We start from the raw sequence: 25,198 nt of genomic DNA on the forward strand, positions 1-25,198 counted from the left end.
ATTTTCTTTTAGTTTGTATGCTTGGTTGTATTTTTGATAACTTTGAATTTTATGCCTATGTTTATACTCATTAAAAAAATTCTTGGACTTCCATTACCTTGCTAGAGCATACCTAATACTAGTGCATTATTTAAATTCTGTTAACAGTCTGACCCAAGTCTGGATGGAGCTTGTTCTGTTAGTCTGTATAAAAAAAACCCCCAGAGAAATAATATGGCATCTAATTTGTGTTTTAGCATCTCTTGTAGTGTCTGGAGCATATGACAAAACTATAGCTCTGTGGGATGCAGGAGCAGGATATAAAAAGCTAGCGTTAAAGGTACTAAATTCCTATTTGCTCACTAGTTTAGTGAGAAGCTATACAAATCTACAGCTAGTATGAGTATTGTATATCTCTTTACATTAACTGATGTGTATGTCTTTTTCTCTCTCTTCCCCCCACCCTAACCCTCATAAACATAGACAAGAATCGGTTATGTACTGTATGTGACTTTAATTTCTTGGGGACAACATATTCTTTTATAATTACCGGCAAGGCTATTTTCTTTGTCAGATGTGTTATTAACATACTACTAGATTTCTATCTTACTGCATCAGCTGTGATAGTAAATGCATTGTGTAGAACAGCATATTTACCATGGAAGATCATGACTTCCCCCAGTAAGAGACTGGTCAATGTGTGTATGAATTTAAAAATGCTACACGCCTTTGTAAGTATGTATGTATCCATATAATATAATGGTCTACATTTAAAAAAAAGGTTAAGGTCACAAAGGAGATGCACTCAAAAGTTAGGAAAGGCCATAGTTAAGGTTGTCCATTCAACTTTTACTCTGCCCCCACGTTCATATGTATTGTAATACATCTTTCGTTACAGGTTCATGATCAACCACTCTCTTATTCAGTCTTTGGGGTAGATGATGCTTAGTAAATGAGGCAGCTCCCAGCTGTGTGATATTTACTTTATCCTTATCGCTCAGTGCTTATAGCCCTTGTCCCTCATTCACTACATACAGTATGACTGCCTCATACCTGAGGCAACAAGGTGGTACATCTGTGGAGGAAGCACATTATGGTACATAGGAGCTAGTAAGTTTAGGACTTTATGGTACAAATTTTCAAAGGCCCTCCAAAATGTACCATTAAAATTTTATTATTGACTTGAAATGATCAGATATTAACTGTGGACATGATGGATTTTACCTTTTAAGAGTACAGCTCTTAATTTCATGCTCTGACATGGTGTCCTTAATTCAGTTTCGGTGACGTTAAGATTGGTCTGCTGCCATGTGCTGTACATTGACTACCAAAGAAACACACTCATTGCCTGTAGCAAGTACAGAATACAGTAGCTGCACAGTTACTGTGAGAGGGCAGAGAGATTCAGGGTATCTGTTGCTCTGGTCCCTGCAGTTTGCTGGCTGGCTGGTGCAAGAACTGAGTTTAAGGTTTTATTTTGAATGGTTAGCTGTATCATTTTCAAAAGGACTCAGAGATAGTGACTGAAACTTACAGGTGCCCTCCTTGTACTTGGGTTCCCACTTTGGAACTGTAAATGAGAAAAGATCAATATTATAAATCTGAATAAAATTCTGAAGCCAAAAACATCAGTGAAATACCTTCATTGCTGAAAAAGACATTTAGCTAAAATATTTACCTTCAGAATTTTGTTTCTTCAGTCCCACTCTTTGTTACTCTCACTTAGAACTGACTCTTTGGTTTTAAAGAACTCACTTTGAACCCAGAATCTAAAATAAGAATTATGCTTGTTGCAAGTGACTGGGTGTGGAAGAGATCTTGAGAGCACCGATTGTCATCGCCACGAGGACAGACTGCTTTTGATATGGAAGATACTGTTATGCTCTAGAAGAGTATGATTCAATAAGTCAGTCACTTCCAATGTGATTTAGGTATCTGATATTAGTGTCCAATGCATGTAGGTTTTAAAACCTTTCAGTAGATCCTAGCAGTGAATTTAGAATATTAGTGGTGTTGACAATAAGGCTATTTTTTTGTACCTCTGGCATACTTTTAATCCCATCTTTTCAAATTTGTGTGTGTAACATGCTTATATTATTTACACATGCAGTTACTTTGACTGTATGCACAATAATAGTAATTTTACATATAATTTTGTAAAGTTCGGCCACAATATGCATAAAGTTGGGCCATAATATTGGTTTGATGGATGTTGGGTAAAAATTCATTGAAGCTGGTGAGTGCGATAGCTGCCATTCATTCAGGATAAATGTAAGGAGCAGTTAAGCTCCTTTTTGGAGTAAGATAGTTGAAACGATAGGAGAACCACCCCAAAACACAGGTCACATGCAAGGCTAGTCAGGAACCGAGCTACGTGGGAGGAGGGTATGTGGGAGAAGTGTGGGTCTCTGGGTATTGTTTGATGGAGATGTGCACATCTGTGGGCAGAAGCAAGCAGAGAGAAGCAGCCAAAAAGCCAAGCGAACAGCAAGAGAAGCCCTGGAAATGTGGCTGGGAAAGAAAGCAAGAAGAAGAAGTTTATTGGGCAGAGTGCAAGCTGAAAAGAAGCTTTGAACTCTGAGCAAAGAAACTGCCTCCTGTTGTCTGATACCACTGTGTTCAGGGAAACTAGGACTTTGTGGACATGCTTTGTAAATGAAAAGGATTGCATCAAAGAAATACATGACTCTAAAATGGCAAATTTGCCATATATCCTATTAAATACGTCTTTGCCTTTCTCCCTGTATTTTAGAAAATATTAATGCGTTTCTTTTTGATAAACGTTAATGCATACTTTTCATATGTGAAGTTTGTCTATCAAAATGAAAAACATCATTTTTTGAACTCTAGGAGTTTTCTCATTAATTCTATTAATTTTTTAATAAATTCACTGTGTGGGTTACTTCTTCATTTTTGGTTTTAGCTTGATTCTCTTCTTGTGGTAGGAGACCTAATGGTGCTCTCACAAATCTCCATGCATGCTCAGTGATCAGCTGTGCAGCAGCAAGAAGGCCCAGCCCACCCAATGCAACTACCTGCCTTCTGAATCATCTCCCTTCCCTTGAAGTGGGGAAGGGCTGGTGGCTGCCCTCAAAGCTCTCCCCCTTCTTGTCACCTGATCCACATCTTCAAATTGCTCTACACTGTGTACACTAGAAAACAACTCTTTCCCGGTCTTCTTCCCTCCCTCTTTCTCTATATATATTTCACTAAATTATTTAAAAATGTAGAAAGGAAAACACACAAACAATCACACACACACAAGGAGGACTGGAACTAAAAATATCTACCACACTGGCTGCCAGCACTGCACCCTCCAGAACTACAATTCTAACTGAGATGCTGCTGTTACACAAACCACAGATAGCAGATCAGGCAGTGTCAAGTATATGCAGAAAAAGATTAACCTGATAGCAGCTGTTCTTCTGACCAGGGATGAGTGAGCATGCACAGAGATTTTGCTTAATGTAGGAAGGGCTGCCCGAATGGATTTGTGGTGAAGACAGCTATTTATTTTATTATAAAAGTAATAAAGTTACAATTTGCTTTGCTCCAGGGCCATGGAGACTGGGTGATGGACGTTGCAATTAGCAACAACAAGAAATGGATCCTTTCTTCCTCAAAGGTAACAACTAACTTACAGATGTGGTATAGGAAGCTAATTTGGAAACAGATTTCACTGTGTATTTCAATATTTGTTTTAGAAAAATTATAATTTAATGTAACAGTTGACCCAGACAGTCTTTCATTTGTAGTTTTACGATCAGTTGAAAAGCAATTACAGAAAATATCAAAAGGAACTTTATATGTAGGTGTATATGTTTGGTGTGACCCATAAACTCAGTTTCTAAGATTACTAAATATCTGTGGTGAGTAAAACAATTATTTGTTTTCAAAGTAATGACAGTTTTAAAAATAATGCCCATCTCTTATCCAAGAAATTTTCCTGGCTTATAAGTAGAGTTATTTGTGCTTTGTGCAACTGATGAGGCCTTTATCCATTGGACAAATACTGTAGCTTGCTACGGTGCTTGACCAGTGATAACATATAAATACATGTCCTAATTGTTGTTTCTGACTTTTAGGATGCTACTTTGAGGTTATGGAACATTGAAAAGGCTGATCATGTTCCTGCGGCAATAGAAACCAGAAATACAAGAGGCTCAAAAATAGTTCAAGTAAGCATTATGTGGAGTTACAGCAGATGGGTCTGCCCTTATAGTCTCCAAGTTACACCTCACTCTGTTCAAAACCAAAATATGAATGGCTGAAAGGACATTGTCAACAAGATTGCTGGGTTCAAACATTGATTTACCTTATTTTTGTCTTCTGTTCACAAAATTCATGTAATTATTTATATGTGAGTGGGGGAGGGAGAAGAGTAAGGAATTTTAAAACAGATGCATCAATGCTTTTCTTTGTTTTTTTTTAAAAAGTATTTGGTAAGGATGCAGAAGTCCATGTACAGATGCCATTGTATTTTTAGAAACAATAGTAAACCAAATTAATTTTTTTTTAAATAAAAAAATCCTTTGGCTTCCAAACCTGATGCTTAGTAGTGTGATTGGCTGCATATTTAGCAATACTGCTGGCCTCAGGCAGTGGTATTCATGTACTCATGGACATTTATGACGCCCCAATAAACAAAACAAACACTAAGTTTACAAAAGAAGGAAGAGAAAAGGTATGAAATCACTACCAGAGGTTAAGAGGAGGGGGAAAAAGAGAAATTTTGATGACAATTCAGTTTTAATTCCAATTAACAATTTGTTCTAAGCCGTGTGAGATTGGGAAAGGAACCCCATCTTTATTTGTTTTGTAAAACCCATCACACCTCCAGTGCTGTATAAACTAATAATAATAAATTTGCTAAGGCAATATCACAAACTACAAAAAGATACTAGTAAGTTTAGGAAAGCTTCCTGCACAATGACTGAATGGGTCTGATTTTTCAAGAGTATTGAGCACACACTGCACCATTTGAAGCTAATAAGAGCTACAAGTGCTCAGCACCTCTGAAAATCAGGGTTGCATATTTATAGTTGAGCATCAGTTGTAAGATAATTCATGTCTGGCACATATGATTAACTAACATCCTTTTTGTTGTTTTTTAATGTTACATTTATATCAGTGTGAAGAATGTGAAAAACCTTTCTCACTCCTACAGTGTGATGACTCTGAAGCGGTAACCAAGTGTGTATTCTGTCGACTGGCTTCTCCTTCGAGAAATATTTTGCCATTACCACCCATTGTAGCGCCTGATCTCTAAATTCTTCCCAACAGACTATTTGTGCAAATACATTTGAGTTTTTAAGCATATGCCTATACCTAATTGTGATTATCAGTATATTATATTGCATGTACATACAGAGCCAAGGACGTCCTCCATACTTCTGTGCCATACAGTAACATCTATGTTAAAAAAAATTTGCTTATTCATTGTACACATGTGCAATATACATACTGAGTTTCACCTTGTAACAGATGACCGGATCAAGTCCTAAGATTTTAAATCTATTCATATTGTACAAGAAAATAAAATTACATCCATCTCCTTTAAGTGAGCACACTTAATAAAGGTGGTTGTAACAAAGAGAATATGTGACTAAGTAATTTGCTGACAGTTGTCCTTAAATTGTGTAGAATAAAACCATCTTTTTTTACTATGCAGTGGAGTATACTGGAAATATGAAAAACATTTGCATCAACTGAAAATGCTAAAGGGTTTTGAAATTTGAATGTGGAGAGGGCATTTGGACCATGAGGTTTGTATTATCTTGCTTCCAACATCCCTTATAAAATGTTTCTAGGAACTTTCAATCACAAGAATATGTTATTATTTGTGTTTGACATGACATATGCCAAACTAGTCCCATATATTCAGGACCCAATCCTGCCAGCACCCTCAACTCCAGCACTGCTCAGGATTTGTCCCTAAAAGTCTATACCTCTTCACCAGCTATGTGAGGATGTCAATTAATATGAGATTAGTGTTTCAAGGTGTGGGGGCCTCATTCATCAAAAACATGTTTCAGCAGATTATATTATTTTAAAAGGGATTTATAAGGAGAAAAAATGTATTGTACCTGGATATGTAGTAGTCTGGAATGTAGTTAAGCTATGAAATAAATGGAACTCTATTATGGGTCTTTCTTTCTTTTTTAAGCCATGTGAATTGTGTAGCCTCGGTAGCTACAGTTGCACTTGACTCCAAGGTGAAAAGAAAATGATTTTTTAAGAAATAATATGTTTTATCCAGATTTACTGCTTTGAATAAAACATGAGGTGACAAGTTGTAACATATCCCAAGACACTGTCCTCTTTTTCCTCTTAATTAAATATCATTGGTTTGCAGTAAAAAGTTGAAAAAATGCAGTTTGTATGGTGCTGGAATTATTTTTGCAGAATACATAAAATGTGCCTGTCTTATTGTTGGAATAATTACCCTTAAATATGAATAATAATACTGAACTAATTTCTGCATGTTTGAAAATAATCTCAGTTTAATTAAATAATATTCTTATAATATTTGAATTAGGAATGTCCTTTATTTGCTCTTCCTGTCCCATTTAGCTGAAAAAATCAAAGCGCTAAGATTTTCCATTGAGGGAGCAAAACTAATTACTCTATAGAGGGTTATTTTTGTGTATAAATAGTGTGACATTCAGAGATGAATAGGTTGGAAATTTTCTTTTGAAAGGGTCTTTTATTTCCCAAATTAATAAAGACAAGTCAAACTGATACTTTGCTGTCGGAAACATAAGTCTTATTAAATCAGTTTGTATTTTACTGCTTATTTGACAGAATCAATTTGATAGACCAAGACAAAGAATAGAGAGAACAGGAAATTCTACAACTATATCATAGACCAGTGGTTCTCAACCAGGGTTCCGGGGTCCCCTGGGGGGCTGTGAGCAGGTTTCAGGGGGGTCTGCCAAGCAGGGCCAGCATTAGACTTGTGGGGGCCTAGGGCAGAAAGCCGAAGCCTGAGCAATGTAGCTTCGCAGGGGCCCCAGTGCATGGGACCCCGGGGAATTACCCTGCTTGCTACCCCCTAATGCTGGCCCTGGCTTTTATATGCAGAAAAACAGTTGTTGTAATACAGGTGGGCAGTGAACATAAGACCATAAGAACGGCCACACTGGATCAGACCAAAGGTCCATCTAGCCCAGTATCCTGTCTTCTGATAGTGCCCAATGCCAGGTGCCTCAGTGGAATTTTTATAGCATGGTCGGCGGGGTGGGGGGGGACTTCAGAAAGAAAAAGGTTGAGAACCCCTGTCATAGACCATTTAAACCAGTTAAGTGCTTGGGAATATATAGCTTAGTTTGGGCCTGATTTATAAGGTAGGGCATTCAAGAGTTACCTAACAAACTTGTTTGATGAATAAAGGCTCAAGAACTCCCCAAAACTATCTGCTGTGTCCCTTTTAAGCTAGTAGCACCATCTGCGCTGCTGCCGGACTTCCTATGTTTTTGCACTTCTCTGCAGGTAATTATGGCTGCTCTTGTGGGTCTGCTATAGAAGAAGGAAAGGCATACTGACATAGCCATGAGTTGGTTCTAAGTATGACCCTTGAATTCCTGGGAAATTGGCAAAGTGATCCCTGGCTTTACTGGTGAGGAAACTGTAATTATACCCAATTCTGTAATCAGCTCCATAACAGGAGGATCCCTGTAACCCCTACAGATCTGATTGCAGGACTGGAGCCACAGATTCAATAGCTGTTGTCATAAATATAAAGGGAAGGGTAAACACCTTTAAATCCCTCCTGGCCAGAGGAAAAACCCTTTCACCTGTAAAGGGTTAAGAAGCTAAGATAACCTTGCTGGCACCTGACCAAAATGACCAATGAGGAGACAAGATACTTTCAAAGCCTGGGGGGAGGAGGGGGGAAACAAAGGGTCCTCTCAGTCTGTGTGTGATGCTTTTGCTGGGACCACAGCAGGAATGCAGGTCAGAACTCCTGTAAAGAGTTAGTAAGCAATCTAGTTAGATATGCGTTAGATTCTGTTTTGTTTCAATGGCTGATAAAATAAGCTGTGCTGAATGGAATGTATATTCCTGTTTTTGTGTCTTTTTGTAACTTAAGGTTTTGCCTAGAGGGATTCTCTATGTTTTGAATCTGATTATCCTGTAAGGCATTTACCATCCTGATTTTACAGAGGTGATTCTTTTACTTTTTCTTTAATTAAAATTCTTCTTTTAAGAACCTGATTGCTTTTTTCATTGTTCTTAAGATCCAAGCGTTTGGGTCTGTGTTCACCTATGCAAAGTAATGATGATTTTTATCAAGCCTTCCCCAGGAAAGGGGGTGTAGTGCTTGGGGGGATATTTTGGGCGGGGGGGGGGGAGACATTTCCAAGTGGGCACTTCCCCTGTTCTTTGTGTAACACTTTGGTGGTGGCAGCTTTTAACCTAAGCTGGTAAGAATAAGCTTAGGGGGTCTTTCATGCAGGTCCCCACATCTGTACCCTAGAGTTCAGAGTGCGGAAGGAACCTTGACAGCTGTTATTTCTATTTTTAAAGTCATCAGTTTGCTTGGCATAGCATGAAACAGAGCATTTGCCCCAAGAAGCTAACAGTGTAAAGGCTCCCTAAGAGAGGAATTCCCACTGATGTCTGTGGACATTCTTTATGTGGAGGGCTTACCAGACCTGGATCTAAATTAGAAAAAAAAAATTTAAATTATATGCGTCTTGTGTATCTCAGGGCTTGTCTACACAACCTGGGCAGCAATCGATCCAGCAGGGGTCGATTTATCGTAACTAGTATAGACGCGATAAATCGACCACTGAGCACTCTCCCGTCGACTCTGGTATTCCACCAGAACAAGAAGCGCAAGCAGAGTCGACAGGAGAGCGTCAGCTGTCGATTTACCACAGTGAAGACACCGCGGTAAGTAGATCTAAGTACGTCAACTTCAGCTACGCTATTCATGTAGCTGAAATTGCGTATCTTAGATTGACCCTGCGCGGTAGTGTAGATGAGCCCTCTGTGAGGTGCATGTATGGACAGGTCTACACTACAGCGGGGATTGATGCTCTAAGATTGGTCCACGGTGGTCGACTGAGCGGGTCTAGTCGACCCCTGTACTCTACCCCAGATGAGAAGAGTAAAGTAAATCTCCCGTTGACCTCCCGTGTTGTAGACCCTGCGGTAACTCAACCTAAGGTACGTTGACTCCAGCTACGTTATTCACGTAGTTGGAGTTGCATAGTGTAGGTTGATTTATCACGGTAGTGTAGACATAGCCTATGTCTGCAACCTGCCAACCTCCTATTGTGAGACTGGCTCCATAGCTATGCTGTTATATCCGTGTAGCATAGATAGGGTTGCCAACTTTCTAATTGCTGAAAACTGAACACCTTTGCCCCACCCCTTCTCCGAGGCCCTACCTCTGCCCTGCCCCTTTCTGAGGCCCTGTCTCTGCTCACTCCATCCCCCCTCCCTCCGTCACTTGCTCTCCTCCACCCTCACTCACTCACTTTCACTGGTCTGGGGCCAAGGGGTTTGGTGTGCGGGAGGGTTGGGGTTGGGGTGCGGGTTCTGGGAGGGAGTTTGGGTGTGTGAGGGGGCTCGGGGCTGGAGCAGGGAGTTGGGGTGCAGGAGGGGGTGAGGGGTGCGAGCTCTGGGTGGTGCTTACCTCAGGTGGCTGCTAGGAAGTGGCTGGCATGTCCCTCCAGCTCCTAGGCATGGGGTGGGGGCCATGGGGACTCTGCACACTGCCCCCGTCTCGAGTGCCACCCCTACATGTAGGAGCCAGAGGGACATGCCAGTACTACACCGGCTGCTTCCTGGGAGTCGCACAGAACCGGGTAGGGACCCTGCAAGCCCTGCATCAACCGGACTTTTATCGGTGCTGACCGGAGCTGCCAGGGTCCCCTATCCGACCGGATGTTCCAGTCAAAAACCGGACACCTGGCAACCCTAAGCGTAGATGCAGTCTCCAGTGACAGAAGGGCTTTTCTGTCACTGCTGGAACACCAGTTCTCCAAGCGACGGTCTCGGTCAAGGGAAGCATTCTTCCAGCAACCGTGCTGCATCGATGCCGGGGTTTGGGCTGGCAGCGCTATGGGCTCGGCATACCTCCCACCCTCTCCAGCGGCTAAAGTGGTACGCCATGCCCCGCAGGTTTGGCCAGTCTGCCCCGAGAGAGAGAGATGGGGTGCTGCTGGCCAGCCCAGGTTTGATTGGCAGGGAGACTTAGCACATGGGGTCGCAACGCCGCTCAAATTTGGTCCGGCTGCTGCTCCAGAGATGGGGGGCAGCCAGACCAAGCCGGACTGGCACCGTGACACTGTGCGCCAGGTCCCAGCACCACTCGGTTTTGTGTGGCGTTGCCACCTGGCACGTGGGGAGGCCCAGGACAACTACCCCTTTTGTCTCCTCTCCTCAACCGCCCGGCCCTGAAGGTGGGAAATGTTCTGGTTCAGCCAGGCCACGGGCTGGAGGGTGCAGGTCAAAGCCGGACAGCCCCACGGAACCCAGGCCGGCCCGAGGTCTGCGACGCTGCTGCCCGGCTCTTTGAGGGTTGGGGTGGGTGCCTCTGCCAGGCCAGGAGAGGGGCTGAGAGCAGCGGGAGGCCCCCACCCCCCGCGCTGTTCGGGGTGCCGCTGAGGCGCGGGGAATGGGAGCGAGCGCTGTATTGTGCAGCGGGCTCGCAGCACCGCTAGGAGTATTGGGGGTGTCGCTTGCACCCCGGCCCCACGCGGTCCCAGCACCCACCTCCCTTTGTGTGCGGAGAGTGGCTGCCGCGCCATGGATAGGGCCGCCTCGCCGCCCAGAGGAGTAGCCGGCGCCGTGGCTTAGTTGGTTAAAGCGCCTGTCTAGTAAACAGGAGATCCTGGGTTCGAATCCCAGCGGTGCCTGCGCGGGCTGGGCTCCCGTTTTGCCCCGGGTTATTTTTATCTCCGCTCCCTGCTTGTCCCCCAGGGCGGGGACTCGTAGCCGAGCCGCCGCTGCCAGCAGTTCAGCTTCAGCAGGAGCCGCCGCCGCCAATGGAGCCGGATCTCCCCCTTCCCCTTCCGGAGCCAGCGGCCGCCCTGCCCGCAGCCATGATCCCGGGCACCCCGCCCCCGCCCCGAGAGCCCTCCGCGGCCCCTGCGCCGCTTCCCAGAGCCCTACAGTGCTTGGCCCCTGCCTGCTGCGCTGCGCCCCGCTTAGTGCCCTGCCCCTGCCCCCGCCCCCCTGCTGCGCTGCGCCCCGCGTAGTGCCCTGCCCCTGCCCCCTGCTGCGCTGCGCCCCGCGTAGTGCCCTGCCCCTGCCCCCCTCCCCCTGCTGCGCTGTGCCCCGCGTAGTGCCCTGCTCCTGCCCCCCCGCTGCGCTGCGCTCCACGTAGTGCCCTGCCCCTGCCCCGCGTAGTGCCCTGCCCCTACCCCCCTGCTGCGCTGTGCCCCGCGTAGTGCCCTGCTCCCCCCCGCTGCGCTGCGCTCCACGTAGTGCCCTGCCCCTGCCCCGCCCCGCGTAGTGCCCTGCCCCTACCCCCCTGCTGCGCTGCGCCTCGCGTAGTGCCTTGCTCCCCCCCGCTGCGCTGCGCTCCACGTTGTGCCCTGCTCCAGCCCCTGCCCCCCTGCTGCGCTGCGCCCCGCATAGTGCCCTGCCCCTGCCCCCCGCTGCGCTGCGTCCCGCGTAGTGCCCTGCTCCCCCCCTGCTGCGCTGCGCTCCACGTAGTGCCCTGCCCCTGACCCGTCCCTCTGCGCCCCGCGTAGTACCCTGCCCCTACCCCCCTGCTGCGCTGCGCCCCGCGTAGTGCCCTGCCCCCCCGCTGCGCTGCGCTCCACGTAGTGCCCTGCCCCTGCCCCGCGTAGTGCCCTGCTCCAGCCCCTGCCCCCCTGCTGCGCTGCGCCCCGCGTAGTGCCCTGTCCCCCGCTGCGCTGCGCCCCGCGTAGTGCCCTGCCCCAACCGCCCTGCTGCGCTGCGCCCCGCATAGTGCCCTGCTGCACTGCGCCCCGCATAGTGCCCTGCCCCCCGCTGAGCTGCGCCCCCCGTAGTGCCCTGCTCCTGCCCCGGCCCCCTGCTGCGCCCCACGTAGTGCCCTGCCCCCTGCTGCGCCGCGCCCCACCCCGCGTAGTGCCCTGCCCTGTGCTGCACTGCGCCCCACGTAGTGCCCTGCCCCCTGCTGCGCTGCGCCCCGCCCCGCGTAGTGCCCTGCCCCCCTGCTGCGCTGCGCCCCGCATAGTGCCCTGCCCCCCGCTGAGCTGCGCCCCCCGTAGTGCCCTGCCCCCTGCTGCGCTGCGCCCCGCCCCGCGTAGTGCCCTGCCCCCCTGCTGCGCTGCGCCCCGCATAGTGCCCTGCCCCCCGCTGCGCTGCGCCCCACGTAGTGCCCTGCCCCCTGCTGCGCCGCGCCCCGCCCCACGTAGTGCCCTGCCCCGTGTTGCACTGCGCCCCGCCCCGCGTAGTGCCCTGCCCCCCTGCTGCGCTGCGCCCCGCATAGTGCCCTGCCCCCCGCTGTGCCGCGCCCCGCCCCGCGTAGTGCCCTGCCCCGTGCTGCACTGCGCCCCACGTAGTGCCCTGCCCCCTGCTGCGCTGCGCCCCGCCCCGCGTAGTGCCCTGCCCCATGCTGCACTGCGCCCCGTGTAGTGCCTGTCCCCTCCCTGCCACCCGCCTGCTGCGCTGCGGCACCCGGTGTCTAGTGCCTGCTGTACCCAGACGGCCTGACACACTGCCCTGCCTCCACGCCCAGTGACCTCCGTGTTTCATACCTTCAACTGTACCTGGTGTCCTGTCCTGCAACCCCCCATCCTTCCCTGCGCTCTTTGCCCTGTGCTCTCTTCACTGCTCTGCACCCACAGTGCTGGGCACCCTGACCGATCTGTTGCTTGCCTTACACCCGTAAAGCTTGGCACCCTGCCCTGCAAGCTGCATGGTCAGTTCTTACAGTGCCCTGCCCTGACCACTGCCTGCCCTGCCCTCCCTTCACACCAGGCAGAAGCAGGTAGCCCCAATACACGAGATGAAGTCTTTCCCCACGCTGCTGGGGCTTCTGCTTTTCCAGCTTCTCTCCTTGGGGTGGGCTCTACAGAGTCCTCACAAGACTGATTACACTAGAGAGGAGATCCAGCTACTGCTGAACATACACAACTGTAGTCAGAAGATGGATGCTCCAGCTGCCAACGTGCTCAGGCTGGTAGGTAGCTGCTTTCTGGGAAGCTCTTGTCCCACCAATAGCTCCATCCTTTGCAGGAGAACGAGCTAATGCATTCACTAGCAGAAAGTCAGCAGTGGAGGTTCTTCAGTATTTACTGGTTTGTACCAGTGGGCTTATTTTAACCATCCTAAGTATCTATAACCAAACTGTACCTTAAGAAGTTGACAAGTTTAGAGAGTATGATATGATCCCTTTTTTTTGTCAAATAAAAAGGACATTTTAGCATATTAAATTTAGCTGATGTGTTTTATATGTCCTGAACTCAGTACTTCTCTAATTGTTTGAACAAGAGATACTAAGCTTCTCTTTTGAGCGGAAGAGCAAGGTTCAGAAAAAAAGGACAGAAAGAAAAGTTACCTCTCTACGCTGCTTTCCAGTTTGCCTTTAATGAGGCCAGAGGTTGTCTAAATGAGTTAACAGGGTTTTCTTTGTTTATTGCCATTTCAGTAATTTCAAAGCAGCATGTATTATTAAATGCATCAATTTTACATCAAACGGGTAATGGATAGAAAGTGGTTACTTATTATTTATGGTGCATGTTATATATTACTCTGGGTCATTGCCAACCTGAGGATGATTAATAGTCGGGATTTAATAATATTTCAATATGGTGTTTTCTACTAGGCAGTTTATTTAACAACAGACTTACAATGCCTATCACCATTAATCTTGTCCTATAGAATATTGAGTTGACCCATGTTGCTGTAATTGAAGTTATACCAAGTAATTGGTTATTTTTATATTTTGAAAAGTATCTTCTCATAGTAGGTTTAATCAATATTTTAGAATGTTTAAACAAGTGCTTTAGAGATAGCTAAAGTGCGTGTTAGTTTGAATCAAATTGAAGGACAATCATACGTATTTACTGTAAAGGCTTAGAGTGTCTAGTCCATGTTTAATGTTAAATAAGTTGTGGTGTTGTATGTTTGTGTTGCTGTTGGCAATTTCAGTTTTCTCTAAGAGAATTTTGAGGTGCCTATTCCTTGATGAGCTGAAGACAGGCTGAGGCCCTTGATACTTTCAACAGGTTTTTTAGATTTTCATTCACAAAAAGGCAGGGAGATTCCCACCTCAAAACTCTCTGTTCCCTGGCTCTAAATCTTCAATATCTTCTTAGGGAATGAACTTACTCTTTTCTCCTCTCTTTTTTCTATACTTGGCATTTATATTTGTGAATTGTATTACAGAAAGGTATTGACATCCCTGAACAGCTTTGGGACTTTTTATTTGGCTTCCCCTACTGAAGGATTTCACAAATAGATCAGTCTATTCCCTGTGTAAAGTGGTAACAAATTCTCTGTGCCGTAGTAATGCTGGGTGCATAGGGGGAAAAACGTAACATTTCAAATCTGAACCTATATATAACATTTACGAGCCATATTCTGCCCTCCATTATGCCATTGCATTGACTTCAGTACTGTTATTCCAGACTTACACCAGGGTAAATGAGAGAAAAATTTGTCCCTAAATCTAATGGCAAAAGGCCGGATCCTGCAAACATTATCAGGTGTAGTGAGTAACCCCAATGAAGTGAAGTTAGAATGACCAGATGTCCCGATTTTATAGGGACAGTCCCAATAGTCAGGGCTTTGTTTTATATAGGTGCCTATTACGCTCTGCCCCCGTCTCGATTTTTCACACTTGCTATCTGGTCACCCTAAGTAAAGTATTAGAGCCTGAAGATCCCAATCCTGCAGATGCTTACACATGTGAGTAACCTTAGTCATGCGTGAAATGCTATAACCTTTAAGGCTCTTCATGTGAATAAAGTTACAAGAGACTGAAATTGGTTCCTTTCTCCCAGTTCCTTATTCATACTGTCAGCTTCTGATTTGTGGTTGTTTAAGTTATTCATTTGCATGTGTGCAGAACCAGAGCCTATGGCTATCAGATCTGCATGGGCAGAATCCTGTTGTTGGATCATATTAAAGAAGTTCTGTATTAAAATCACAAATGAGTTTGATTCCCCATAGTTTAAATTCCAGGGTATTACTAATTAAGAGGTCTCTTGGTTTTTGGTACTGTTTCTCTCCCTCTATGTGTGAAACTTGCAAGCTGCTAATTGTGTTAGTACATTCTAAGACAGAGTCTGCTCTCAGAGCAATTCTTTGTAACAACAACTACTCACACAGAGAGAGACGCAAAGCAATACTCTGTAACAATAGAAACAGCACCCAGAGACTCCCCACCCTTTTGTTGTATTCATCTCGCTTTGTTAACAATTGTGATTAAAATAGAGATAGAGGATGTATGTGGATGGATGCTTGGTGTGGATAATAACTGAATGATCAGGGAGGTGCCAGCCTAAGAATCCAGTGTCCATCGGCTGAAGAAGGCATCAAGTGGAAATAACCAGATGACCCTGGAGCGCAGACTGGAATCCACCCAACAGCCTCAAGAATGGGAGAACCAAAGAACAAGATAACATCTGGCAGCACGGCGCCGTCAGGAATGTGCCATCTGCTGATTGATTCAGCAACAGCATGATGAAGCAATTCCCATAGACTGGCATAGGAAGAAATTCCTATAAAAATGGACTCTAGAAAATGAGAACTTTGGGGCCTGATTCTGCAAACCAACTTCCAGGAGCATCAGATGTGCATCTGACAAGGCCCTGCTCCCTCCTCATGTCCAGGCCACCTGGCCAGTGGCTTGGCATGAGCAACTCTAAGGCTGGTAACTATGATAACAACCTTGCAGAACCTGTGTGTGTGTGTGTGTGTATGAATGAATGTGTGAATAAATGAGACTGAACGGAATGTTATAGCTATAACTAACTGCTTACTATGATTCTTTCTGTATTCACAATAAATGTGGTATTTTGCCTTTTCCCCTTTAATAAGATCCTGTTGGTTTTTATTTTATTGGTATAACACTGTCTATACAGATAGATCCCTTTGGGGCTATGAATGGGCACAGGCAGAATGCATGCGTCTAATTTACAGGATCAGAGCTTCAGATTGTAAAATGCTCAAACAGGGGTCTTTCAGTTGTATTTATTTATAAGGTACTAAATAAATAATATTTAATAATAGGCAATATAAATAGTAAGCATAATCCAAAAAGAAACTTCAGACATTAAACAAATTTTACATTGAAAACTGAAAAAAATGTATTTTGGAGTATCTGGGTATCTTGGGAATAAACTCCCTTTTACAGACTTTATATATAAACGTTGTATGGAGGAAAACAAAAGAACTATAATGTGAAAAAATTAAAATGAAAGAATAAATTAAGGCCATATTTATCATATCACACTATGATACTTTGCAGTAGTTCACTGATTAGTATTGTAAAGAAAACTCCAAGAAAAAGAAACCACTAAGGAGCCTGCCCATAATGCTTCCAGCTGACATTAACTATTGGAGTATAGATCCATAGCTGCATAGAAAACGATGATTTACAAAAAGTAAAATCTTGTATAAAGCATTTTTCTACTTCTTTGATCTTATTGTATGATAAGAACAAAATTACACAACTTCTTAGAATCAGTTCTGAGCTAAAACCCTGGTTACAAATCCACATCAGAGGAAATTTTATTACAGATAAGGATATGATTTAGTCACAGAGGTCATGGAAGTCACGGATTCCCTGACTTTACTCCATGACTTTTTCAGCTTCAGCTCTCAGCAGTTGTGGCCAGGGACGGAGCTGGGGCTGTGCGCCCCTCACCCTCTGTGGCTGTGGCCAAAGCCAGGGCTGTGTGCCCCCGTGGCTGCGTCTGGAGCCGGGACTGCGCGCCCCTGCCCTGTGGCTTTGGACATGGCTGGAGCTGGGGCTGTGTGGGTGCGGCCAGAACCAGAGCTGTGTGCACCTCTTACCTATGGCTGCGGCCAGGGCTGTGTCCCCCCTGCAGAGGAGGTCGGGCTGTCAGTGCCTCCCCCATAAGACTCCAGCTGTCATTCCCCCCTGTCCTGTTCCCTCCTGGCTACTTTTTGTAAAAATCACAGACAGGTCATGGGCTCCAGTGAATTTTTGTTTATTGCCCACAACCTGTCCATGATTTTTACTAAAAACAATTGTGACAAAATCTTAACCTTAATTATGGATTATATTAGTGGTGTTATTCCAGATTTTCCAGCAGTCCTTTCACGCACTAGCAAAATGAGCATGAACATCCTGTATCTTGGCAATTCTCTCACATACTGTATGTAATTAAACCAACTTGCTCCTAGCTCTTACACACTAGTGGAGGCTAGGGTTGCCAACCGTCCAGGGTTGGTCAGGAGTCTCCCAGAATTGGCACTGATCTCCCGGTGACTATTGAAAGTAATCCAGGAGATTTTAGTAGGATATTTTAAGAAAATGACATTATGTCATGTTGGGGAAAACAGCCTTCTGCAATAGCTTCAGTGAGAGTTGGCAACCCTAGTGGAGGTTGGTTTTGTGTTGATCTGTTTTGGATAAAGTATTATGTCAGTCTCTGCACTGTTGCTCTTATGGGGACATGTTTATTCAGGATCTTTTTTGCTAAATGTGGTGCAGACAATACACATGTCCTGCAGCTTGAAGAAATGCTGCACACAGGAAGAAATGCTTATGTGAAGTCAGACATTTATGAACACTTTCTACATGAGAGTGAATCTGTTAGATGAGGTACGAGTAATGTACACTTACAACATGTTGTATTTGAACTGTTATATCAAAACCAATAACGAATATTCTTTAATAGTTTATCAACAGGAATGGCATGGTGAGTTAGCCAGCATAGCTCAGGAGTGGGCTGATAAACTCACTTTTGAACATGGGCAGTCTGAAAGACACTTTTACACATTTGAGGAAATGGGGCAAAATCTGAATAGATTCAGCAGCATAGATCCAATTTGTCTTGACTCCATAAGAATGAGTCTGTTTTTTTCTTTTTTAATTTGGTTACCCGGAGTAATGAAGCCCAGCCTGCTGTAACAGATATATAGCTATGTATAGATATATAGATATCTGTTTACTTATGTGAGAAATAAATAATATTTTAAAATTATATTTATAAAATGCTGATGCTCCTGGAATGAATCATGGTACTGATTTCTTTCCATAAATAAATTAACATAAAATAAATACATCACATACGTTTCTTTCCATGTTTTAAATCTAGCCAATCAGGCAAACTGCTCTCTCTGTACATAAACTCCCAGTGACTTCAGGTGGGAGAGGAGTCAAGAGTCTTGTATGGATGAGCCTATTTGTTAAATGTTATAAAGAAATTCCTGAAATAATATGAAAGCTGATCGGATGTATTCAGTCTCCATTTTGCTGTGGTATCAGTCTTTCCATATTCAGTATATTTTCCAAGGTTTGCAACCACTCTGTTTTGAAAGGAAGAGTTAAGCATTTCCAATTTGCAATATTTTAAGAAGACAACCAAGTCAGTCACCATTTCTTATTCACTTGTTTCAAAGTTTTGTGCAACTTTTTGAGAGACAAAGGTGACCTGAAATCCAAAATATCATTCAGGACTCACCCTCTGTCTCTGAGGGATCAAATACGTGGGCACACCCATGTGATGGTATATCCAGACCCTGACTGCAGATAGTTACACATGAATTGTGAGCAGGCCCACTGAAATCCAAGTTAAGCATGTACATAAGTGTTTGCAGGATCAGGGCCAAGGAACAGTGACTCATTGACTTGCATGAGTAGTTCCATTGACTTCAGTGGGGTCACTCACATGCTCAAAATTACTCACATGCATAAGTGTTTGCCGGATTGGTATCCCAGTTCTCTCCTCGTATTTATCTCCTATATCTAGGTAATATTTAGCCAGTATCTTGGGACTTAAAGCAAACACTCAAGAAATGAATTAATCACCATGACTCTGAAGAGTTTTAATGCAAACATAAAATTGATATTATCTTTTAAAAAATTTGGAAAATTATACGTGCTAAAATGATTCTTTAAAAATATTATGCCATGTAAAATACCATGGAAGAATGTTTTGTAAAGCAATTAGAAAATGTGAAACAAATGCTAACATTTAATCGTAATGATTTTTGTGTGCACATGTGTATGAGCATGTTCTCTTTATATTTTTATAGGGTTATTTGACTCCCAAGTCTCTGGGGCTTTTGTTTGTTTTTGGACCCTTCATCCCTAAACCCCTTTCTCTTTGGTTCTTCCTCCCTGCTGCACAGTCTAAAGAGTCTGGAGCAGCAAAAGGGACAGGGAACAAAGAACAGAAAAGGATGAGAAAAGAAAGGTTAATTTAAAAAAGATCTGAATTCTGTGGCAGTGCTAATTAACAGTCTGGGGACTGCTGTAGCCTGTTGAAAGCCACTTATATTTAACATAAGAGTGTAGTTACCAGTTTTTAAACAGCCTTAAAGTTTATACATCATCTGCCAAGTAGCAGCTTGGAGCAGCTGTCTCCCTATAAATATTTCCATTTTTGTTTTACAGGGACTTCAGCAAGTGTGTTTTACTTTACTTTGTTTTACAGGGACTTTCCCACCCTCAGCACTTCCAACATCATGTCACTTAAAAAAATGGTACAATTTATAAAATTATATTGCTCTAGGTTACAGCTAGTAGTGCTCATAGGTAGGGCCCAACCAAATTCATGGCCATGGAAAACGCATCACAGACTGTGAAATCTGGTCTCCCTCTGTGAAATCTGGTCTTTCGTGTGCTTTTACCCTATACCATACAGATTTCACGGGGGGAGACCAGTGTTTCTGAAATTGAGGGTTCTGACCCAAAAGGGAGTTGCAGGGGGATCAGAAGGTTATTTTAATAACTATACCATAGCATGCCACCCTTACTTCTGTGCTGCTGCCTTCAGAGCTGGGCGCCGGAGAGTGGCGGCTGCTGACTGAGGGCCCAGCTTTGCAGGCAGCAGTGCAGAAGTAAGGGTGGCAATACCGTACCATGCCATCCTTACTTCTGCGCTGCTGCTGGAAGTGGCTCTGCCTTCAGAGCTGGGCTCCTGGCCAGCAGCCGCCACTCTCCAGCTGCCCAGCTCTGAAGACAGCGCAGCCACCAGCAGCAGCGCAGAAGTAAGGGTAGCTGTACTGCAACCCCCCCCAATAACCTTGTGACCCCCCCCCCCACAATTCCTTTTTGGGTCAGGACCCTTACAATTACAACACTGTGAAATTTCAGATTTAAATAGCTGAAATAATGAAAATCACAATTTAAAAAATCCTATGACTATGAAATGGACCAAAATGGACTGTGAATTTGGTAAGGCCCTACCCAGGCATTTAACTTACACTGCCGAGCAGTGTATTTAAAAATGATATAGACAAGCAAGACCTACTTAATTTTTCAACATACTGCTAGAAAGGTGGTCTTGTATAGTCAGCCCTGGAAGTCAGGAGAGCTGGGTTCTAGTCCCAGGTTTGGTATTCACATGCTGTTTGATCCTGGGCATGTCACTGAACTCTCTGTAGTCCATTTCGTTGCCTGTAAAATGGCGATAATACTACTTACCTACTTCACAGTGATGCTGTGAGAGTTAGTTAATATTCTATGAAGCACTCTGAGCTTCTGGATAAAAGCTCTTTTTTAGTGCAAAGTATTATTCTTATTGATAAACCCAGTACTTGTGTAACAAAGGCCACATTTACAGCAGGTCTCGTCAATGGCATCAGCAAAATCCACCAGTTTATTTGGGCTCTGCATGGGTTCAGGGGTCTGCCCACCTTGATCTGATTGAGGATTGGAGCCTCTGTTTGCCTTGAAAATTTTGCCCTAAAGATTTTTATTCTGTGTAGTTTTCCATATATCACTAGGAGATGTTCTTTAAGCATTGGGCTCGACTTATATATCACAAAATACATACCACATATTTTACACTTAAATATTTTGCAGGCTGAAATTTTTTCATTTTTGTGTCTCAAAATATTTCAAAGGTTTACACGAAAGTGCTAGTGAAATATATTGGATATTGACAGGGGAGAGAAAAATATAATGGATGTAGCATGTGATGGCATAGTTAGAAGCTGCTTTTAAAATGTCTCAAGTCTTTTGAAAGCAGGCACACTGAAAGATGGCTGTGGACACAGTGGAGGAAAGACAAATGCCCAATTTCTTACGACAGTTTCCTAGATTGGTTGCAATCTTATTTAAATGGAACAAATTAATGCTTGGTGGAGGACAGGTAATTCTTGAAAGGTAACTTAGGGATGGTGAACTGACCAACCTTTCTCCATGATCATCTGTGAGGGCATCATATTGACTACTTGATCCATCTGTTCGTGCACACCAAGGTGTAACTGGCCCCTATAATGAGAGCTTTGACCCTCTTGCAGCCTATATAGGACACTGTAGAAGCAGAATGGTAAGGACCAGTAAATTCTACAGTGATACTTTTAACTGCACACAATGGTGAATAAAGGCCTATTGAGTAATAGTAAGAAATATTGTTTCTGGCCAAGATGGCTACCTCAGAAAATACAGCATTCACATAAACATTTCTAGAAGGATGCTGAAGCATTAAAGTTAGAATATCCAAGAAATGTACAGAAATGAAGAAATACAGTCTTTTATTGTTTAAACTGGAGGCTTGGATCTATTTATCTTCGAAGGCTTGGTGGGATGAAGCAAGCTGGTATAATTTTGAAAGCAGTGACTGCTGAGGTCCTCTCGGGGGACATTGCACAGAGGTAATGTGACTATGTCCTTCTCTAACATTTGATAAAGAACATAGTATTCTGCTGGTCCTCATCTGTGGATTTTTACTTTAAAAAAAAAATTGTATCTTTCTTGTCTGGGCAAGGATGAAGTATATGGGATGTGGATATGTGAATGGTATGCAAAGCCCTGGATTGTTCACCTCTGTTGTTTGTAACTATAGCCCTCTGTAAGTAGTACACAGTACATTGTAATAATTAGCCAAGACGCTTTCAGATTAGAAACTTGGATTTTACATAGCTACATGTATTAATTACTATATAATGATTATTATCCTGCCACCTGCATATAATTAGTTTTTGCTTGCTTAGTAGTGAAAGCCTTGCTTAAAGTTACAGCAACTTGGTCAAGCGTCCCTCTGGCAGGCACCTATTTAATCTTTATTCATGAACTCATGGAACCAGAGTTTAAAAGAAAATGTTACAATGTACAACGTAGAGATAAAATGCTTGCCATCTGGAACAGATAGGGGCACACGTTATTGGTTTTATAGCAGTTTTCAAAATGTATGTGGGATGAATAAGTAAAATAGCCTTTTAAAATAATCATGAATAAAATTTGTGTCTGGGCCATTAAATATTCCTGACAGTTTTGCAAGACTGCGCAGAGGAATTATTTTTTGCCCCAGCAGTGTCTAGCTCCTGTAGGTGAGACAAGGAGAAGTAAACTGTTTTCATATATAACTTATAATATAGACACTAGGTCAAATTCACCTTTGGTGTAATGGCATTGATTTCAGTAGCATTATGCCAGGGATGATTCTGTCCCAATGATTATATAAAATCACGTATGAGAACTGAGGAGCTGGCCCTGCCATAGGTCAGCTGCACCCAGAGTGCTCTCCTGCAGCAGGCCTGCCTCAGTTTCTCTCTGATACCCACAGAGTGTTCCCAAGTATAAATATAACCCTTGTGGGGTTACTGAAGTCCCATGCAGATGAATCATAAGAATCCCACAACCATAATTTAAAATTTGTTAGTACAGTCCCAAAAGTAATGCAACATGCAGCCCTGATGTCTTCACCACACCCCAGCTCTCCAGCGCAGCCCTCTCCTGTCCTTTATCAGCACAGACACCCCAGCCCTTCCAACTCCGCTCTTTACAGTAGGAGCCCCCACAGCCTCTCTGCTTGGAGCATCCTTCATTCTCCCTGGTCATCTCGCAGTTTCTCAGGGTCCAAGTCCATCCACAGTACCTTCAGCCCTCTCCAGCCCTGGCGCTCTGGCTTGGGGAGAGCAGCCAGAAAACCCCTCTTGCTGGTCTCATGCTTTCAGCATTCTCCCAGGTCCCAAATATAGTCTCATAGCCAATTCCTCCCTCTTCCCAAAGATGGCCTGCCAAGAGCGTTCTGCTCTCAGCAGCTTTCTCCAAAGATGTTGACAACGATGACTGTTACTGCTGCTACGGCTGCACTTGATATGGCACGGGGGAGCTGGAGCTGCATCATTTACAGGGACCAGCCCTCCCTGTGACAGACCTTGTAGCTTTATAAAGTGTAAGGGCCAAATTTTTGGAAGCTTCAGTCTGCATTCTAATTTTGCTCCAACGATTAATTGCTGGCACAATCAGTTGTCTACATTTGATCATTTATGCCCATATTTAGCATGCTGATTTGTGCCTGCAAAAGATATAGTGATCACCATTAAAAAAGCATCATTTACAGTGGCATGGTATTTGACTTTACTACAGCATTTACTACAATTACAAGAAGAAATGATGTAGTACATATAACTTAGCTATTTAAAAATATATTTATAGTGTATCTCTTTACTGAGTGAAATTCAATCATTTTCATCCACCATTGATTTCTGTCAAAATTGTGGGTACAAAATTTATACTTTTTGAGAATTTGGATCCAGGGGTTTCATAAAAGATGCTTTTGAAAGACCAGCAGTGAGGTGAGATCCCATGTTGGATAGCCTTTGCAAAAAAAAAAAAAAATGTGGCCAGAGCTTTTGAAAATGCTCAACCACAGGGATTTGCTCCAAAACATCTTCAGATCCTAGATTATAATATCTAATACATTTTCTCAGAATATTTTTCAGTACTGAAGCCCATCTTGTCCTGCCAAACTTTATCCAAAGCTTATCCCAGTTGCATGGCGACTTCATGCTCCTTGCTCAGTGAAGATGCCTGCAAGTGCATCATCACTTGAACTCCCAAACATGGACCAGATCAAACTTGATTTTTCAGTTCTCTGCTTCTAGGAGTAGCAAAAAAGAGACACAGTTCCTGCCGACAGATCTGTACATTGGGGCCATCTTTGTCATACAGATGGCTGCCTAAAGAAGAAAAGTCTTAGGGGCAGTCTAATGTTTAGTGGCTGTTTATTGTAGGAGTGATTGTAGGCTGTCAGAGTGGATATTTTCTTGCCTAAGAGAGCAAACGTTGCTGCACACTTACTGTTCACAGAGGTTTGGGAAAGACCATTTGATGCAAACGTTGAGTGAAGTCTCTTCCCCTATTAACCCCAGTTTGTAAGACTTCTCTTTCATATTCCCTGGCATGCCATTTTGTGAAGTGTCAGACTGTGACAGGCATGTCCAGTTACACATTGTCATTTTATATAATTTGATGTGATGTACATGTCATGAAAAGATTTGCTGGAATGTAATATGTCAGCTCTGAACTTCGGGTGGGGGGGTGTTTTTTTGTAGCCCACAGTCTGCAGTTGAGAAAACAAGGTCTTTTTGCATTGACTGCTTCGGTGTCAACATACAAAATAAGGTTCCATTGTTTGTGAAAAGATTTTAAATGGTTGTTTGCTACTTGAATGTTGTTAATGGGAATTTTAAAAATTACTTGTGGATGTGTTACAAGGTTTTCAGAGTATTGCCTTACAAAGTAAAACAATAGTATTAAAGTGTGGTTGTGGACAGGAAAGTGACTGTAAAACATGGTTCCTTATCAGTACCAAGTTAACAATGGCACAAATGGTGCCGTGGCACTGGGCCTACGCTCAGAAGGGGCCCTGGTACCCAGACTGGCCCCACAACTCTGCTCTGTCTGTGCTCCACCGCAAGGCCCCACCCTTGCTTGGTCTCTTCCCGCAGGCCCTGGCTGCTACTCACTCCACTCCTCTCCTCCCCTTGCCCCCGATTGCTCTTCTCCCTCCTTTGCCCCCTGTGTGAGTGGTGGGCGGGGCCTCAGGGGATGAGGCCAAGTTGAGGTGGAGCCTTGGGGTGGAGTGCGGATGGTGCCTCGTGGGGGGAAGAGGCCAAGTGGGGCGGAGTGGGGGGTGGGGCCACTGTTGGGGTGCTGGGTCCCACAAAAACTTAATCCAGCCCTGTTCCTTATTATTCAGAAGATCTGCTTCCTCTGTGCATTCAGTCATTATTGTTATTAATGTTTCATAGACAAAGAGGGTGAGGTAATATCTTTTATTGTACCAACTTCTGTTGATAAAAGAGGCAAGTGTTCAAGTTACACTCAGCTCTTCTT

The 25,198-nt window shown here is 44.1% G+C and overlaps 2 protein-coding genes and 1 non-coding gene across 3 annotated transcripts in view; all 3 read left to right on the forward strand.

Moving 5' to 3' along the window:
• The window catches only part of WDR88 (WD repeat domain 88), a 33,068-nt gene extending 26,634 nt beyond the window's left edge, over positions 1–6,434 (forward strand). Inside the window, exons 8-11 of the mRNA XM_027821144.3 lie at positions 237–319; positions 3,536–3,604; positions 4,065–4,157; positions 5,111–6,434. Of these exons, the coding sequence (XP_027676945.2) occupies positions 237–319; positions 3,536–3,604; positions 4,065–4,157; positions 5,111–5,248 (383 nt within the window). The 3' untranslated portion in view covers positions 5,249–6,434. The remainder of the gene's footprint in view (positions 1–236; positions 320–3,535; positions 3,605–4,064; positions 4,158–5,110) is intronic.
• Positions 6,435–10,776: 4,342 nt separating this feature from the next.
• On the forward strand, positions 10,777–10,850 carry TRNAT-AGU. Its single transcript has one exon. It is a non-coding gene; the product is annotated as a tRNA-Thr (tRNA).
• Positions 10,851–12,521: 1,671 nt separating this feature from the next.
• Positions 12,522–25,198, forward strand: part of LRP3 (LDL receptor related protein 3) — a 66,157-nt gene continuing 53,480 nt past the window's right edge. Inside the window, exon 1 of the mRNA XM_037878164.2 lies at positions 12,522–13,108. The gene's annotated coding sequence lies outside the window, so the exon portion shown is untranslated. The remainder of the gene's footprint in view (positions 13,109–25,198) is intronic.

Source organism: Chelonia mydas, chromosome 12 (assembly GCF_015237465.2).
Source record: "Chelonia mydas isolate rCheMyd1 chromosome 12, rCheMyd1.pri.v2, whole genome shotgun sequence".
NCBI classification, from domain to species: Eukaryota; Metazoa; Chordata; order Testudines; family Cheloniidae; genus Chelonia; species Chelonia mydas.